The sequence below is a fragment of the Perca fluviatilis genome, chromosome 23 (assembly GCF_010015445.1).
Source record: "Perca fluviatilis chromosome 23, GENO_Pfluv_1.0, whole genome shotgun sequence".
NCBI lineage: Eukaryota > Metazoa > Chordata > Actinopteri > Perciformes > Percidae > Perca > Perca fluviatilis.
This window is the reverse complement of record NC_053134.1, coordinates 21,757,361-21,775,251: the sequence shown is the minus strand read 5'-3', so window position 1 is coordinate 21,775,251 and position 17,891 is coordinate 21,757,361. Positions and strand designations below refer to the sequence as shown.

Below are 17,891 nucleotides of genomic sequence, written 5' to 3'. Positions count from 1 at the left end.
TGCCTAAACGCTCCATTTTAGTGCCCATCTTCTTAAGCCCCCCCTCCAAAAAAGCCTAGTCTGCTCTGATTGGTCAGCATTTCAAGGTCTTCCACATCTGCACTGGGGTCTCGACACTGTAGCAACACTTTGTACCTATATATAAAATAGGTGTGACATCACAACCGTGCGGAAGTCCTGACCGGTTGTTTAAAGGCACAGTTTCTGAATACGGCTGTGTGCATTTCTCTGTAGATTGCGCGTTTTGATACTTTCCCAGTATTTATATAGCACCTCAGCCTTATGATAAAAAAATACATGGAAATCTCGCTTTTAACAATAGCCGCTTTCCGACCAAGTAGTTACAGGAACGTAGTTATAGAAAAAATCCACTTCAAAGCAGATCTACTAACTACTGTCCCCCAAAAGTTTTTTTTCCATTTGCATTCACACTGGCCAAGTGGCCATAGGGACTATAGGAGGGGTAAGGGAGTAATGAAAGCACGGCACCGGTCTTTATAGCGTTAAAATCAGAAAACAAATACACCAAAAAAAGTATGAACTAAATACTAAATCTAATGTATATAGCATATTTGTCATAATTTAAAGGTTCCATGACATGGTGCTCTTTGGATGCTTTATATAGACCTTAGTGGTCCCCTAATACTGTATCTGAAGTCGCTTTCCCAAAATTCAGCCTTGAGCTTGCCTTAGTATGTGCCATTTCTCTGTCTGTAGCTATGGGGGCCTTGACCAACTGCCACTTTGCTCGTTTGAAAGCCATGATGTCTCTCTCTCCCTCTCTCTCATGGGTGGGCCAAATTCTCTGGGCGGGCAAAGCAGAGAAAGGGGAGGTAACCTTGCTCCTTATGACCTCATAAGGAGAAGATTCCAGATCGGCCCATCTGAGCTTTCATTTTCTCAAAGGCAGAGCAGGATACCCAGGGCTCGGTTTACACCTATCACCATTTCTAGCTACTGTGGGACTATAGGCAGGCTGGGGGAACTCCTATCAATGTTTAAAAACCTCATAAAAGTGAAATTTTCATGCCATGGGACCTTTAAACAACTCCCCCGAAGAGAAACGGGTATCTCTCTCTCCCCAGCCTCTGCCTGCTGCGCTGTGACCGTGTGTGTGAGTATGTGTCCAGAGTTTAACTCCAAAAAGACAGTTAACCACAGGTTCCCGTTAATCTTATGATAGACAGATGTTGTGATATTTAAACAAACGAACCGTCAAAGGCGAAATAACAGCCTCTTATTTATGAGACCGGTCTGAGAGACCTCCAGCTTACAGCGGGGTCTCTGAGCAGGACTGGCCAAGCGACGAGCTAGTGGCCCCGGCAGGCGCCTGCTGGCTGTCGTCTCACTTCATGGCGCTTCTCAACTCCAAAAACGTTCCTTTTGCCACATGCTCTCCTCGAGAATGGCTGACAAAAAGCAGCTTTAGAACTAAATTAATATACACTCTGAGGGTAATATGCACATTTTCTACCACACAAAAATGTATGCAAATCAGCCTGTGGTGCCAACTACTCTTGGAGGAAAGCATTGTGTGAGATAAAAGCAAGCCTAAACTTTCAGCTGTCCCAGAGTTCTTGCCCGACTCTGCAGGTGACCTAAAGGCCTGCATCCTGCAGCAGTGACTCAAACTAACAACTCAATACTCACTCAGTAACTCAAGGCAAAAAAAATCACAAATACCTAAATCCTGTGCTTGTGCTCTGTTGATTCCATCAGAGGACCACTGGCTCGGTCTGAAGAAGCTTTTCTCTCTGACCAAGACCAAGAAGTGGACCATGAGGGTCGACCTGTGGGACCACGAAGAGGGCACTGCTTTCGCCGAGTACAGACACTTCAGATTGGGCAATGAAAAGCAGCTTTTAAACTCCATGTTGGGAAATACCAAGGAAATGCAGGTACTGCAGGCTTTTCTAAACGGCTGCTTTTAAGCTTTTTCTCACCGTCCATCTTTTCTTTCTGCTTTTTAAGAGGACCAACAAATGTTATTCCATTTGTTTTACTTTCATTTATGCTGCTTTGAATACATTAGGCCACTCTATTTTTACTTCATTTTAATAAATGTAGATGAAAACTGCTTAGTGCAGAAATTTCTAACAGAACATCAAGTCTGTTAGCACAACAAAATGATGGAAGTTTTATTGTTCATTGTTGTTACCTTGGCAACTACTACTCCTGGTGTACACATTAAAAGGTGGTTATTGCTTATGATTAAGACATCAAATTGGTGCTTCACTTTGCAGATCTTTGCTCCTTCAGACACTGTGAAACTGATTTTCCCTTAGACTTTCACTTCTTCCACCATCTGCTTTCAGCACACACTCTGTCTAAGCTCTGTTTTTTGTCAAACAACAGTGCCCTCTTTCTGTATTTTGGTGTGAAGCATCCAGCAGCTTCAAATCCAGCTTTGATACATAAGTGTGGAGCAGCGAGAGGCTGACAGTCTCCTCAGGAATGAACACATTTGTAATGTGTCTAGGTCAACGATGTGTTGAGCTACAAATAATAAAATGCTACACATTGGAGCTTTAAAGCGAGACAATACAACTTTTCAAAAAAAGTTCTCTTCTTTCAAATAAAAAATCCATTCCATAATTAAGAAAAATACACCTTAATGTACTGCACTCAGGGTTTTACTACAGCCTTACTTTTGCCATGTCTCAATTTGGATACACTCACATGTAGTACACTGTGTACACTATGTACTCACTTGTATAGTGTGTAAATTTCGACAGGGTAGTGTCTCAAATTACGCACGGCCGATGAAATTACTTCTTTTTTTAATGGTAAAGAGGAGCATTACTGCCACCTTTTGCTGCCTGCCAAAATATATACCCGCTTGTTTTCTCACTATCTGACTTCAGTATGGTTGGTAGCTATTAAAAAAAAAAAACTGTATAAATTACATTAGTATACAGTAGTTTGGCGTTAACCACTGCAGCATCCTCGCCCGCCATTTTCACATTTGAAAATACGTTGGTGGTCCTGTAGCTTCCGCTCCATAGCAAAAATGTGAGAGTGAAAAGTGTCCAGCGTTCCACACTCAACGTTTTGACCGCTTTGAATGCAACATCTGGGTACTTCGTCAGTGTGAACACAGTATGTACTCAAAATAGCAAGTGTACTGTACAGAAGTCCACGATTTGAGACACAGCCTTGGTCTGGTATGACCAGTAGCTTATGTTAGCTAACGTTAGCTAATGTTGGCAAACTTAAGCCAGATATATCTGTATAACTGACATTACTGAATAAGCTCTAGGGATGCACAATTAATTGCAATATGGCCTAGTGCAATATTCAAATCCCAGGGGACTAGGGATGCTCCCTCTTAGTCGATTAGTCGACTAATCGGTCGTTTTGGTCTTAGTCAACTTAGATTTCTTTAGTCGATTAGTCATGTTTGATGCTTTTTTCATGCTGAATGACATTTCCAAGAAACGTACGAGCACATCTCTGGTAAACACAAGAATTCAAGTGGTGCTTTTGCATGACTCTTTGTGGAGAAACTCAGATTTACAGATCTGTCGATTAAATCAACTATCGATTAGTCGATACTATTGAATGAGTGTTAGTCGACTAAGAATTTCTTTAATCGAGCACAGCCCTACAGGGGACACACACGGATATTTTGTTTAAAAGGCAAAATATGTGTCAAACCATTCTGAATTAAGTATTGTGGTGCTGTTTGGTACAGAGCCTCGCATAAATCACACTATAATCATTCTTATATTTTTCATTGAAAATGAGAATAATGATACAAAAAGGATCACTCCCTCCAATATCGTGAATCATGTCGTAATATCAGTCAAAATAATCGCAATTAGATATTTTCCTCATGTCATGCAGCCCTAATAGGCTCACTGACTTGTTGACTCGTTTAAAAAGGAAGGAAAATTCAAGGTGCCATCATCTTGTAACTGCCACCTGTGGTCGCAGTGGCCACTGTTCGGCAAACGTTACATTTGAAAGACACGCTGAATTCTACATTCTAAACTTCCTTAAAAAGGTTTCCAATTTTGTCCAAAGGTGATGCCATCCGTGGTGCCTATTCGGGCATCGACCAGAATGGCTACGGCTTCAGCACCACCGATCGCGACAATGACGGCTGCTCCCCGTGCATCTTTGGTGACATCGCTGAAACGAAATGTGCCAATTCAGACGGCGGCGGTTGGTGGTACAGCCGCTGCGGCTCTGCCAGTCTGAACGGCGACTGGCATCCTGCAGGTGATCACATTGGCTGGGCGTCAGGCCTCTACTGGCATACCTGGAAGAATCCTGCGCCTTACTCCTTGAAGGCCACCAGAATGATGATCAAGTCTGTCTGAGAGGAGCCACATTACTAGCTTTTGTTGTAACACAGCATTACATTTTAGCCATTTCAAAAATGACTTGTTTCTTAAATATGCAAATCAATTTGTTTTTTGTTTTAGATACTGGTGGTACTAACACTTCCAGATTGTTTCTGCCTTAGGAGATTGATTCTTCTTTATATTATCCTAATTTCTTTATGCCAGGAGTCTGAGGTCACCATTGAGGTGTCCCTTAAATAACAAAAACATTCAAATGAAAACTGATGGACGCCCATTATTTGATTTACAGGCATCCCTAAAAGTCTTGTATTCTTACAAATGGTTGCTACATTAATCAACCAAACATCTGAACTTCATAAAAATCTATATTTTTAAAACTTATTATTTTACTGTGTTATTTTTGGTGTACATTTGCTGAGGATTTTGATAGAATTAATAAATGAAAGTCCACATATAGTGCACAGTTTGATTATGAAAAACTCTTGAGTATTAAATACATATTCATTAAATGGTTTTGTTTGCAGAACGCTTGTTTTGTTTTCCTGTTTTTCCTCAAGAGAAAATCAAATATCACGATATTTTTGACCAAATACCTCAATATCGATACAGCAACGAAATTGTAGGGTTGACTATTGGTGCTTTTACAAAATATTTACACAATGAGACTTTTGATAAATAATTATCAGTAATGTGGATATAATGACTAACGCCGCCTTCACACTGGCAGTTGAAATCAGCTCCGTAATACGCAATACGCCCCCAGCGGACGTCGTACTACACCGTTGAAAAGCTTCGGAAGCGATTTACAAAAATGGCAGAACAACTAGAAGGAATGATAAGTGCCTGAATGTCCGATTCTCTCTGACCTCTCTTATACAGCTATAAATAGAAAGGCTGCTGCGTGGAGTAAAGTTGCCCAGGACGTTGACATGTCAGGTCGGTTAAATGTGATATAGCGGTATAATGTCAATAGTTCGGTGTCTGTTGCTAGCTAACCAGTTAGCATTAGCAGGTTTGTTTATCAGTACCATGGCAACGCTAACTTCCGTCGGATAGGAACCGTCCGTAGCTTTTCGCAAGAGTTAAATTTTTTGAATGCATCCGGATGACCAACTGACACGATTTTTTTCGCACCGCACTCGTTCGGACCCGGTTCGGACTAGTGTTAATTTTGTCACCTATTTCTAATTTAGTCTTAGTCTTGTGCCAAAAATTTTTGTTAGACAAGTTTTAGTCGACTAAAAGTCTTGTCATTTTAGTCTAGTTTTAGTCAAAAGAGAACTCAAGGTATCTTAGTCAAGTTTTAGTCGACTAAAAGTCTCGCCATTTTAGTCAAGTTTTAGTCAAAACATTTTAGTCTTTTTTTAAATAAATTATTTCTGATAACCATTTCAGTCAAATAGTTATAAAAATAAATGCTATGTCATATAAATATTGAGCCTCTTCCTTATTTCACCAGTAAACGACAAAAACAACCACTGCATGGGGAAAGGATATTTTACATTTTACAATAAAATAAATGCAGCACGAAACTGGCGAGGCGTATTTCAAGTGAACGCAACGTGTTGTTTTTCAAACGGCAGCTGCAGACTGTTGTACGTCTCGTGTTGGAAATAGAGACAAACCTTTACACCGTTTAGCTGTCAGCATTTTAACTGTGTTTACTCCAACTGCTAGCTAACGGTAGGCTAACGTTACCTGCTGCCAAGTGTAGTGTTAACTAGCGCCCCGTGCAGCGATGTTTCGGTTGACTCTAACGTCCGTTTAGGAGCATCAGAAAGAAGCGCAGGCTATTCGGTCCGGTAGATAACGGTCGTTAGGGCACCTGTCGGTGCCGTAGCACCGGGTCTCGGTAACAGCTGAATATTCTATCTCATGATGAAAAAGTAGAGACAATTGTAGACGAAAATTAAGAGAGATTTTATCTTGGTTTTTATTTTATGCAAAACATTTTAGTCTCGTCTTTTTTCGTCAACAATAATGCATGTTAATTTAGTCAGTGTTTTTGGACATTGGCGCAGTCTCGTCATCGTCTCGTCTTAGTCATGGAAAAAAAGGTCGTTGACGAACATATTTAGTCTAGTCTCGTCTGACGAAATTAACACTAGTTCGGACCCATTCGCATGCGGTCTGCGAATCTCCATAGAAAATGAATGACTTCCGGCCGTTTCGAAGCCGTATCGGAGCTGATTTCAACTGCCAGTGTGAAGGCGGCGTAAGTGGGTAAAGGCCAATAATAGAACAGCTAGAACAGTCTGGTAAGTTCAAAAAAGGACATCACTTTACTGTAATGCAGCCTTTAAAACCAGGAAAAGACACCACGATATCAAAAATCTAAGACGATATCTAGTCTCATATCACGATATCCATATAATATCGACATATTGCCCAGCTCTAATCAGTAGCGAAAAAAAACGAAAACAACAGGTGTTGCCTACACCGCGTTATCCTCCTGCTACGGTTTGCACCCAGGAGGCTGAAACCGGGCAAGTTTAGCCTCTTAACATGTTCGAGAATGGTGCCTACCCACGTGAAGTGATTCCTCCCGAGTGAACACAGTGAATCTGACTGCAGTAGATGTGAAGGAAATGCATAAAAGTTGTGCTAATTCATACCTCTGTTTAGTTCCGGTGTTGATATGGCAAGAAGAGTGCTTCAGCACCGTCTACAAACTACAACAACGAAAAGAGATACAAAAATATTTTCAGAAATAGGAATATGCTTTTTTTTTAAGTAAGTGCTGTAGCACAACTAGCAGGAGACAAGTTATAATATAAAATAAAAAACACAAAATTATTTTGACCAAAGTTGATAAAACAATAGTTTGAAAGTTGTGTAACTCTGAATTGGCAGTACCAAAACATTTGAACACAAAACCTCAAATCTCCCCCCCCCAAGAGTCTAAGAAACCTTGGTGTTTTGTTCGACCAATCGATGTCTCTGGATGGTCATTCTAGACAGTTGGTCAGAAACTGTTTCTATCATTTGAGAAATATCTCTAAATTGAGAACAATACTGCCCAAAGAAACCATGGAGATGATCATTCATGCTTTTATTTCTTCACGGTTAGATTATTGTAATTCCCTTTTTACTTGTTTTAACAAATTTTCTCTGAGCCGTCTCCAATTGGTGCAAAATGCAGCAGCAAGGCTTTTAACAGGAACAAACAGAAGGGCACACATTACTCCGATTTTATTTACTCTCCACTGGCTTCCTGTAAAATACAGAATTGATTTCAAAATTTTAGTTTTAACTTTTAGAGCACTACATGGACAGACGCCTCAATATATCGGAGACATGTTGACCCCTTACTCTTCTTTCCGCACTCTTCGTTCCTCAGGTCAAAATCTCCTAATGGTTCCTAAAACCCGCCTTAAAACTCGGGGAGACCGCTCTTTTCAGGCAGTTGCTCCCAAATTGTGGAACGCCCTGCCCCTGTCGCTGCGTGTGGCCGATTCTATTGTTTCTTTTAAAAAACAGCTGAAGACACTACTATTCAGACAAGCTTTCAGTTGACTGAGCTATCATGTTTTATGTTTTGTATGATGTTTTTCAAATTGTTATATTCGCTGCTTGTGAAGCACTTTGTGATTTTTATCTGTGATAGGTGCTATATAAATAAAGCTTACTTACTTAGCAAAAATCCTCATTAGCAGGAACGTCTCCGGTCCAGCGACTCAACGACGTTGTGCGAGTGTGACGTTAGCTTAGCAGCACCGACACACTCGCACAAACCTTTGCCATATCCAAATGCTAAATGAACAAGAAATGTGCAGAATTGTCCACCGCTACTGCTTCGTCAGTTCACTTCAAGCTTCACCAAGCTAGCTATCCTAGTGTTCGAGTTTCTCCCGCTCCGTGTGCTCGTATCTCTCTCCCCTTGACTCTGTCGCTGCTTTTCGTCGTACCTGCGCCATGCGTTTGCACCATAGACAGTATATTTGCACCAAAGCCGGTCTGTTTGCACCATTGACATATGGTTTGCACCCACACTCACTCGTTCTCTTCCGTACCTACAACCAATCACCACAGGGGACACTGACTGATACCGAAAGTAACCAATCAAAATAAGACATCTCAAAATAAAGGCGCACTCTGTGTATTTGTTATTTAGGTTACACCACCGTTTACCTTTTATTTTACTGTTTTATTTAACTAAATGATCTTAATCTCTCAGTAAACCATTTTTTTATTTCAGTTTAATTGCCTCAATTACTTATTTTCACACAACTTTTATAGTAACTAACTTGTTTTTATTCCTTATTTTTTACACCAGCGGCTACACCTATCTCACCATGTGTAACGGATGCAACTTGAAATTTAGTGAAGTAGCCTACGATGCTTGTGATAAGAAGTAGCCTACTTAAGCAAAAGTAAAACGACAGATTTAAAAACATACTCAAAAAGTACAAGTACAAAAAAGCGACTTTTAGAGAGTAAATGTAATTAGTTACTTCCACCATACTGACAGTAGGCTATATAAAAATAAAAAAACAACTTGGAAGGATATAACATTTCCCCACTACTCACCAACCCACAATCAAAAGCATAACTCAGTTAACATTTCATATAGTATTCATAATTGTATTACAGCAGCAACTTAAAATTACATGTTATTTAATAGTAGTTTTAAATTTCATACAAAAAATTGACATGTAAATACACTTTTTTTACATCATCAAAATAGTCTTTGTTCCTGATCTTTGTAGCCATTAACCATTAACATCCCATGAGGGACATTTTTATAAATATGTGGCTGTTTAAGTTAAGGCTTCTTAAAAAGTGAATCCACTTGCAATTTTATCCTCCATTGACTGATTATAGAATGGAAAAAAACTCCCACCATGCTGGATAACAACAGTATCTCGTGTATAAACCATCCCGGAGTCATTCAGAAAGTCACTGTGCCCAGCAAAGAAAAGTCCATCTTTGTTTTTGTACAAAAAAAAAGTACACAATGTTTTCTGCATTTCCTGAAATGCTGCTTGACAATCCCAACACATGGGGCAAGTAATGAGGTTGTACAGTATGTGTTAATTGTGATCATTCAGCAGTGGTTATTTGTAATACCCAACCCTAATATGGCTTGGAACTACAATAAACACACATCTAGCCACCGTTTTTAGGGCATATGTAGGACAAGAGAAGGTCCATCATAGTCTTAATAATGGGAGGTTGTGGGTGGAGGCTGTGCGGCAGGTGATGGGCAAGAACCATCTCCCAGGCATCGATCAGATGAACTTTCAGTCCTTTGAACACGGCTCTGAGCACCTTATCACGCTGCAGCGAGTACCAGTCGCTGTTGGTTATTGTCTCATAAAGCATCAAGGCTTTGGGGTTGGCGGTCCGGATGATGACCACCGTGCCTGGAGCCCTGTCCAGCAGCCGCACCACCGCCCTGCGGATGCTCTGTAGCCGCCGGATGTAGACCTCCATGGGAAAAGTGCTGAAATGAGACCAGATGCTGAAAACTACGACAGTATTGGTGCCTCCGGTTAAGCCATCAATTTCATTGGCAATGTAGCGAAGCTCGCTGGTTGGGACTTTGGGAAAACGGATAGGAGGACCGTGGCAGCGGAACGTCACCAAGATGTTGTTTGCATAGTCCAAGGCCATGAAAGGTCCAACTTGCTTCAGGCTGTGCAGGTTAAACTCTTTAAGATCTAAACGTATTACAGAGGGAACAGATTCAAATTCAGTGTCAACAAAATCAGCCAGAAATCCCTGTGAATCAGTTACCTGGCAGTGCTGCGTTGAGGTATTCAAACCACTGCCTGATGGTGGAGTCTCCATACATGTGGACCTCCTTGCCTTTCAGACACTGACTGATGGTGGAGTTGTTAAATTGGCGAATTGTGGTGCCACCTAGTGCTCGCCACACACCCTGGTAGTAATAGCCAGAGGGTCCAGACTTCACACTGCTGCTCTTCACCTCTGATTGGCCTGAGAGGAAGTTAAAGGGTAAGGGTAGGTTTTTTGTTATCGACAAATCCAATGAAAAGACCAAAACCAAGGTAGAAAGTGATTGTACGAGCATTTACGGACTATCCTTATTCCTGAGAGACTAATCAGTCGATCTTGTCTTCGACTTACAGTACGTGTCCATATACGGATGAGATCACCCAGCTACCCAGCATTGCACACTAGTGGGCTTTCCACCAGTTTCTCTTCAATGACCACTGACTGCAAAGGAAACAGTCTACACCCTCCTACAACCGCGATGGCTGCAGCTGATTGGACGAACGCGCCATGTGGGCTGTCTGCTCCCGGATTTCAAAATGGAATACGATCTTTTATTTTACGGAAATAGTTCACTGAAACGTGTTTCAGATCGACAAAGGTCAGTTTAAAAGAGTTCCGACAGCTTTTGAGAGGCGCTCCTCATTTGCATAAAGTTGGCTGGATTCAAATTTATGCAAATGAGGAGCCATCAACTCGACACCCAGCTTTTCCAAAGTCCCTGTGACGCTATAGAATGCATTGCACGGCTGCTCCCATAGAAATGAATGGGAAGCTTTGAAATGATGCTGACAAGGGACACACACCGTTTCCTCAAATTCATTAGTCATTTTTTAATGCTTTTTTATGAGTATATATCTGCTAGGCTAATGATAAGATTTAAAGTGGTGCTTTTGCATGATTATTTGTGGAGAATTACTTTTAGAGATCTGTCGGAAAAAAATTAACTGGATTAGTCAAAAAGAATCCTCTACATGAAAATTGGTACACTTTTTCCACGTTTTACTTTCATTGTTTATAGCACATTCTTTAGTAATGGCAGTAGTAAAACTGTACCTTTCTTTTTTGGCAACACAGTGACATTGGCTGGTCCTGAAGCCTGTAGGTAGACTTTCAAGTTGACACCACTGAAGAAGAGCACACAATAATAAAATATCTCTTATACACACACTACAACATTAACAACATACAGACAAGAAAGGAAGACAAACATTTGAAATCATGTCATGAAGGTCAAACCAAAATTCACAAAACTCTGTAGAAAAATACATTTTGTAAGTTAAAGCTGCACTTATTAATATTTTTCATTTAAGCAATGGGTTCAAAGACCATGTGTAATGTGTCACTCGCAGTGAGGAATCCGCAGATAATGATCACCTGACTTTGCAGTTCCTCTCAGCTTTATAGAGTGCTGTAGCATCTTTCATCTCATCGTTTTAGTTTACGGCCGGCAACTTGACTGTTTTGGTCGAGTCTCCCCGCTAGAAGCAGCAGGTAGCTGTTTTTATCAAATAAGCTCTGATTTAACAATTGTGCACTATCTACCACCAAACAGCAGACAGACAAAGTAAGCAACTAGCAGGTGAACACAGTGGAGCATTTAGAAGCTAAAGAGGCAGATATGCCCCCTAAAGAGTTGTGGAGCACTAATGGAACGTGTCCACTGTGGTGTTTTTTTCATGGCAGGGATCGCCCCACTTTCCAGCATTGGAAGCTTAATGGGCTTTTTCACTAGCAGTTATCATTCTCTTCAATGATCACTGACAAGCAAAGAAAACAGGCTCCACCCTCTATAATTATAAGCTATGCAGTTGCTGAAAGGTCAACTAAAAAGATTTCCGTGAGTTTTTGAGAAGCGGTGAGCTGAGCTGGACGTCCCTGATTTGCATAAATAAATAAAATAAAAAACTTAATGCAAATGAGGAGCGGGCAATTCGACGCCCCGCTTCTCTAAAGTCGCCGCAATGCTACCAGAATGCATTGCGCGGCTGCTCACATAGACAATGAATGGGCAGCATGGAAATGACTCTTGGCAGGGTACACGTACCATAAAAACTTCAATGTCAGTCCTGTGTCTCAGCTCCCTCACCTTTGAAAGAGCTTCTTCTCGTTGGCCCTGAGGTTTTGTTTGTATTTTCCCATTGCGTGGTTGATCCTGGCATCACAGCTCAGCTTCTTTGGCTTGTAGCAAAACCAAGGCTCGCCTGTTCGGAGGTCAGTGTAGTTGCACAGTGGCTGCTTTGTTGGACGTAGGCAGACGTTACAGATTGTAGTTTCAGAGAATGAGGCTGAGCGGAAGAGGCTCTGGAAGTAAATCCTGTCAGGCTGTTCGCTGGTCAGCCTGTTCAGCACTGTGACAGCTTCACTAGAGTGAACCAGCGTCACCTGATTGAATAGAGAACCAGAGTTTTACTAAAAATCTACTGTTGGTGGCTGGAAATGAGACCCTGCTTTTGTCTGAAATGAAAAGTCCCACTGTTTCCAGAAGGTCTAAGAATTTTAAGTGGAAAGCTGCCATAGTTATTACAAACTGCACATATGCCGTGCTAGAAGTGAAAGTTAATAGGCGAGTGGGAAACAACAACAAACTTCCAGCTAGACGCTGAAAATGTCAAGTTTTGAAGAAACTTTGCAAAAAGGCAGGCCTGCTTGGTTCTTTGAATGAATGATTGTAAAGTTTTACACAGAATATGTTTACAACATTTCCTCTCTAACTGGGACGTTTTGGGACCGATTGGTGGGATTGCTATGGATAAAGTACACATGGCGATACACTGGTGAGCCAAATACGTTTAACCATGTATCCAGCTAATTTATATACCTCACATTTTTGTGTTCAACAGTTAACCCTCCCCAGCTCCGCCCTTTTGTCCAAATATGGTCACTTCTGGCTCCAAAATCCCAAACGGCAACGGCCAAAAACTCCTGACTTTAAAACGGCAGTTCATAAACCAATGGGTGATGCCACCGATGCTGCGTCCATTATTTTTACAGTCCATAGTTAAAGATAAAATAAAGAATAAATATTAAATATGCCTACAATATAACCACATTTAAAATGAAAGTTTTTAGCATTACCTCAACCTCTGCGTCTCCTTCCCAGGGTAAAGGGAATACAGCAGAGTAGCTGCCATTCAGATGATCCATCACTTGCCCAACCACACCTGCACCAAGCTTCTGGTTGTGCAGTCGGGCGAGTAAGAAGTCCCCTCCAGACTTCTTGGGACGGCCCTGGAAATCAGACATATTGATCCTAACCTCCAGCTGATCCCCTACGTGCCACTGTCCTCTTCCCCTCCTTGGGAGAATGGTGAAGGAGCTGTGAGCTGGATCACTGGTCTTCTCCAGGGAAAGAGGAGCTGGCAATAGTGGAGTTTTAGGCCAAGCAATGGAGTCCAGTAGGAGGCGTTCCTCCAGAGCGTCGTTAGGGGACAGTGGCTGGAAGGCGCAGAAGCTGCGATGCACGTCAGGGACAGTGGAAACTCTCGGGACATTGATGGTGGCGGAGTTCACTTTATGCAGAATCTGGCAGGGGGTCGAGAGAGAGATAGTGACAAAGATGCATCCATCAAATGCACTGAAAGCAAATTAACTAAATGAAGCAAAAGGGCCAAGAAGGAAGATTTGTCCGAAAGCACAAAACGAATTATTTTTTTTTTGGGGGGGAGGGGGTTAATAAGAACTGTTGATCTGTTAGTTGCAGGAATTTCTGCCTTTCCCAAACTTTCCCTGTGGCACTTCCCCAAATCTTGAATTCAAATTCAAAGGCTTGTTGGTGTGCATTCTAGGGGTGTGAAACTTCACTAGTGTCACGATTCGATTACGATTATCCTGTCAATGATTCAAATCCATATCACAATGGTTTTCATCAACAATTTCAGATATTATTGTATCTGCTTTTAAAAAAGACACTTCCGGAATGTAGCAAAGTCTGAACACAGCATACAAAAGGCAAAAAAGGTAAAAACAGAGAGAAGCAGCGACCGGAAAATAACAAGTAACATGAGTAGGCAATAATCAATTATGGTCAGTCACTGCATCGATGCAGAATCGTCTAGGTCAGCACCGCGATGCATCGATGCAATGATTAATTTCAACACCCCTAGTGCATCCTGGGATTCATGTTATGATATGTTACGTGGCCCAGAAGCACTATAGAAGCTGGTTCACACCTGATGGTTTGACATTACAGAGGAAGATTTTAACGGCTGAAAGATGCATAGAATTTTGACACTATACAAATTAGATTAAACCACACAGAGGCACAAAACATCAGTGACTCTCATGGTAAATTGACTGCATTTATATAGTGCTTATCTACCTTACTGGACAAAGCGTTTTACAATTTACCTCTAATTCGCCCAGTTACGCACACATTAACATGGAACTGCCACGCAAGGCCTGTCCATCTGGAGCATAGTCATCCCGTAAGCGCCCAACTGTTTTGGGGCATCTCTTGGTTATACATATGTGATTTGTTGAGATTTACTGTATGTCTTCAGTAAAAACGAACATCAACACATTTTGATGGTTTTTGTCAAAAGTATAGAATATCGCCAGCCTTATTCTTTGACTAGAGGAGCTGCTGCTGTCAGCAAGTCAAGTTGCAGGATTGAGAGGGAAAATACTATTTAACTGCATTTATTTGCAATGAAGAACATTACTGCTGCTGAGCCACATTGCACTGGAAAACAATATCCTGAAACCGGACTAATATTAAACATTTCAAATAGGGTCGACCCTTCAAGCTAGAGATAGACCGATTATCAGCTTGGCCGATTATCAGCTTGGCCGATTATCAGGCGTTTTTTTTGTCAGTTTGCTGATTTTCTGTATCAGCTTTTATTTGCCTGATAACCGATAAAGTTAATTAATTAAGAAGTGTTCTACTTTGGCTCCGTGTCTGTCCCTCTGCTTCTGTTTCACTCACCACTGAGTCTGACTTAATGTCCCGCCCACAGCACTATCTGACGGTTACTGTGTATTATGAAAGTTTCTAATTTATTGCATAATCGCTTTAAGGTCCCATGACATGGTGCTCTTTGGATGCTTTTATATAGACCTTAGTGGTCCCCTAATACTGTATCTGAAGTCTCTTTTATATAGACCTTAGTGGTCCCCTAATACTGTATCTGAAGTCTCTTTTATATAGACCTTAGTGGTCCCCTAATACTGTATCTGAAGTCTCTTTCCCGAAATTCAGCTTTGGTGCAGAATTACAGCCACTAGAGCCAGTCCCACAATGAGCTTTCCTTAGGATGTACCATTTCTGTGTCTGTAGCTATTGAGGAGGAGAGAGGGGGGGGGCAAGGTGGATGGTGGGGGTGTGGCCTTGACCAACTGCCACTTTTCTCATTTGAAAGCCATGATGTCTCTCTCTCATGGGTGGGCCAAATTCTCTGGGCGGGCAAAGCAGAGAAAGGGGAGGTAACCTTGCTCCTTATGACCTCATAACAAGCAGATTCCAAAATGGCTCATCTGAGCTTTCATTTTCTCAAAGGCAGAGCAGGATACCCAGGGCTCGGTTTACACCTATCACCATTTCTAGCCACTGGGGGACCATAGACAGGCTGGGGGAACTCATATTAATGTTAAAAAACCTCATAAAGTGAAATTTTCATGCCATGGGACCTTTAAAGCATTTAAACATTTTGTGTTGGAGTATGTTACATTCCAAAATCTTAATTTTGACTTAAAGAATTTCATTTTCACTGTAAATGCATATATCGGTTCCAAATATCAATCGGTTTTATTAACTTTGAATAATCGGTATCAGTCCTAAAAAAAAAAAAAAAAAAAAACATTGGTCAATCTCTACTTCAAACAGTCCCACTAAAACAAAGTCCTTACCCCCAGAATGTCCACTTTATATAAGACACAGATGGAGACAGCCACAGCCAGAAAGATGACACTGTATTCCCTTCTGATACAAGCTCTGGTATTCATGGTGGTCTATGGCTGCAGCATAGCACAGTGACCACTTCCTCTGGTACTGGATTTAAAAAATAAAAACAAAACACAAAAGGGTTACCTGATTTAAGAATATTGCATGCTGAAACTCAATTGTGAAATCCTTTTAATATTAGGACTAAACTAAATCCAGTCACCCAGGAAATTCCCTTGATTGATCAGCCATTACCCAAGGCCACAACCAAAGATAGCAGCCTCTCTCTCTAGCTTAACATGATTCTTTCCCAAGTGACCTCATAATGTACACTTTGCAACATCATGCAAATATTTGAATACATTTGGACCCTGCAGTATTTTGCAACCCACACCAGACTTTGCAAAATTACACTCACAACAAGTTGCAGCTTCATTACAGAAGAGTAGCAAAATCCAGTACAACTTCACCTACTGTACTTCCAAGGTGCATGGAGAAAAGGAAAAAGTCTGAAAGTTAAAAGTACACTGTGTAGTGTTTAAAGTATTTTATTAGCTAAAATCAATGTCTTCATTCATAAATATGTCCTCATTGGTGTAAAATGACCAATGATCTGACTTATCCTCGTTAGCGAAGAATTTCGTATGTGCATTTACATTGGACGGGCAAGTCCAAGGAGGCTTCCACGTCGCAATTTTGAAAAACTATAATCGCTGAGAGGGAATTAAAGCACTTGCCTACCTGTCTCGCGAATCCACAACGTGTTTTCGTTCACAGCCTTTCAAATTTGAAAGGCTGCGCTGCACTTTAATTCATAATCGAGGATCATACTTATGGCGAGCCACAGGAGAAGGAATCCTCGTCGCCAAAAAGGCAAAAATTGGAACTGAGGTTTATAGAAATGCCAATAAATCAGAATACGTTTTTCTCCCATCCCGGGAATGTTGGGACTAGCCAGACCTTCCTCCGCAGCGCTGTGGAGGTAGGTCTGGCTATGTGAGACCAGTCCCGGGTAAAACACAATGCTTTCACCCAGGAAACGTGTGTCGTTCCCCGGGAGTGTTATTTAAGATTCTTTTTTGGGCATTTCCGCCTTTAACCACTAAGACATAAGACACAAGCTTAGATATGAAAGGGGCGAGAGAGGGGGAAGATATGTAGGAAATCACCACAGGTCGGACCCGAACCATGGGCCAATTAACCTCTACCTCTACATGTGGGTGTGCGCTCTACCGACTGAGCTACCTAGGCGCCCATTCTCCGGGAGTGCTTTAATCCAAACCACATGAATGTTTGCCAGATGTAAGCAAATCCAGTCCAGTCTACTGAGGTTACAGGTTCATCTGATGAAGTAAGTATGTAATGGAGACAAAGTACAATATTTCCCTCTGAAATGTAGTGGAGCAGAAGTAGAAAGTAGCATAAAATGGAAGCAGTAAAAGTAAAATACAAGTACCTCAAAGGTATACACACTACTCGTATTGTACATATTAGAATGGTTATAGACAATATTTAGTTTACATGATAAAATAAATTTATTTTATTTAAGCGTATCATGTGTCTTACCTCAGATTAATTTGAAGAGAACACGGTTATCAAAATGATGAACCTGCACTTCTATCTTGCTGCTTGGCAGGAAACTTTGCTCTGTTTGCTTGGCTTGTAGATAATGACCCAACTGAGAGTTGTCCCTCCCCCCCCCCCACCCTAGAAATATAATTTAAACCACGCTGTGTATTATATACAATAAGAGCGCAAACGGTGCAAAAAATGCGTTTTAAGTTTAGAAACAATTTAAGTCACCCCTCCGTTGCCTCACAGTGGTTTGGTCCAATGCTTGGTTTTCTCCCTTTATGTTAGCCGAACACAGACCCCTTCAATAACTGCTCTTAAGAAATGTTATGATTATTGTCCCTCCCATCTTTTTTAATGAAATTTATGCCCATGCTTTTTAAGCT

At 41.2% G+C, this 17,891-nt stretch overlaps 2 protein-coding genes and 1 pseudogene across 2 annotated transcripts in view; 1 reads left to right on the top strand and 2 right to left on the bottom strand.

Annotated features, from left to right (window-relative positions):
• The window catches only part of LOC120553088 (NXPE family member 3-like), a 34,766-nt gene extending 26,421 nt beyond the window's left edge, over positions 1-8,345 (bottom strand). Inside the window, exons 1-2 of the mRNA XM_039791166.1 lie at positions 7,944-8,345; positions 6,926-6,982 (exon numbers count right to left, since the gene is read on the bottom strand). The gene's annotated coding sequence lies outside the window, so the exon portion shown is untranslated. The remainder of the gene's footprint in view (positions 1-6,925; positions 6,983-7,943) is intronic.
• Positions 1,632-4,574, top strand: LOC120553092 (annotated as a pseudogene).
• Positions 8,346-8,734: 389 nt separating the features above from the next.
• LOC120553089 (NXPE family member 3-like) lies at positions 8,735-17,599 on the bottom strand. Its single transcript, XM_039791170.1, has 7 exons — positions 17,500-17,599; positions 15,900-16,041; positions 13,128-13,574; positions 12,139-12,434; positions 11,106-11,176; positions 10,050-10,253; positions 8,735-9,973 (listed from the first exon to the last, which is right to left on the bottom strand). The coding sequence occupies exons 2-7, from the start codon at positions 15,993-15,995 to the stop codon at positions 9,420-9,422; spliced, it is 1,668 nt and encodes a 555-aa protein (XP_039647104.1). The 5' UTR covers positions 15,996-16,041; positions 17,500-17,599; the 3' UTR covers positions 8,735-9,419.
• Between the last annotated feature and the right edge of the window lie 292 nt (positions 17,600-17,891).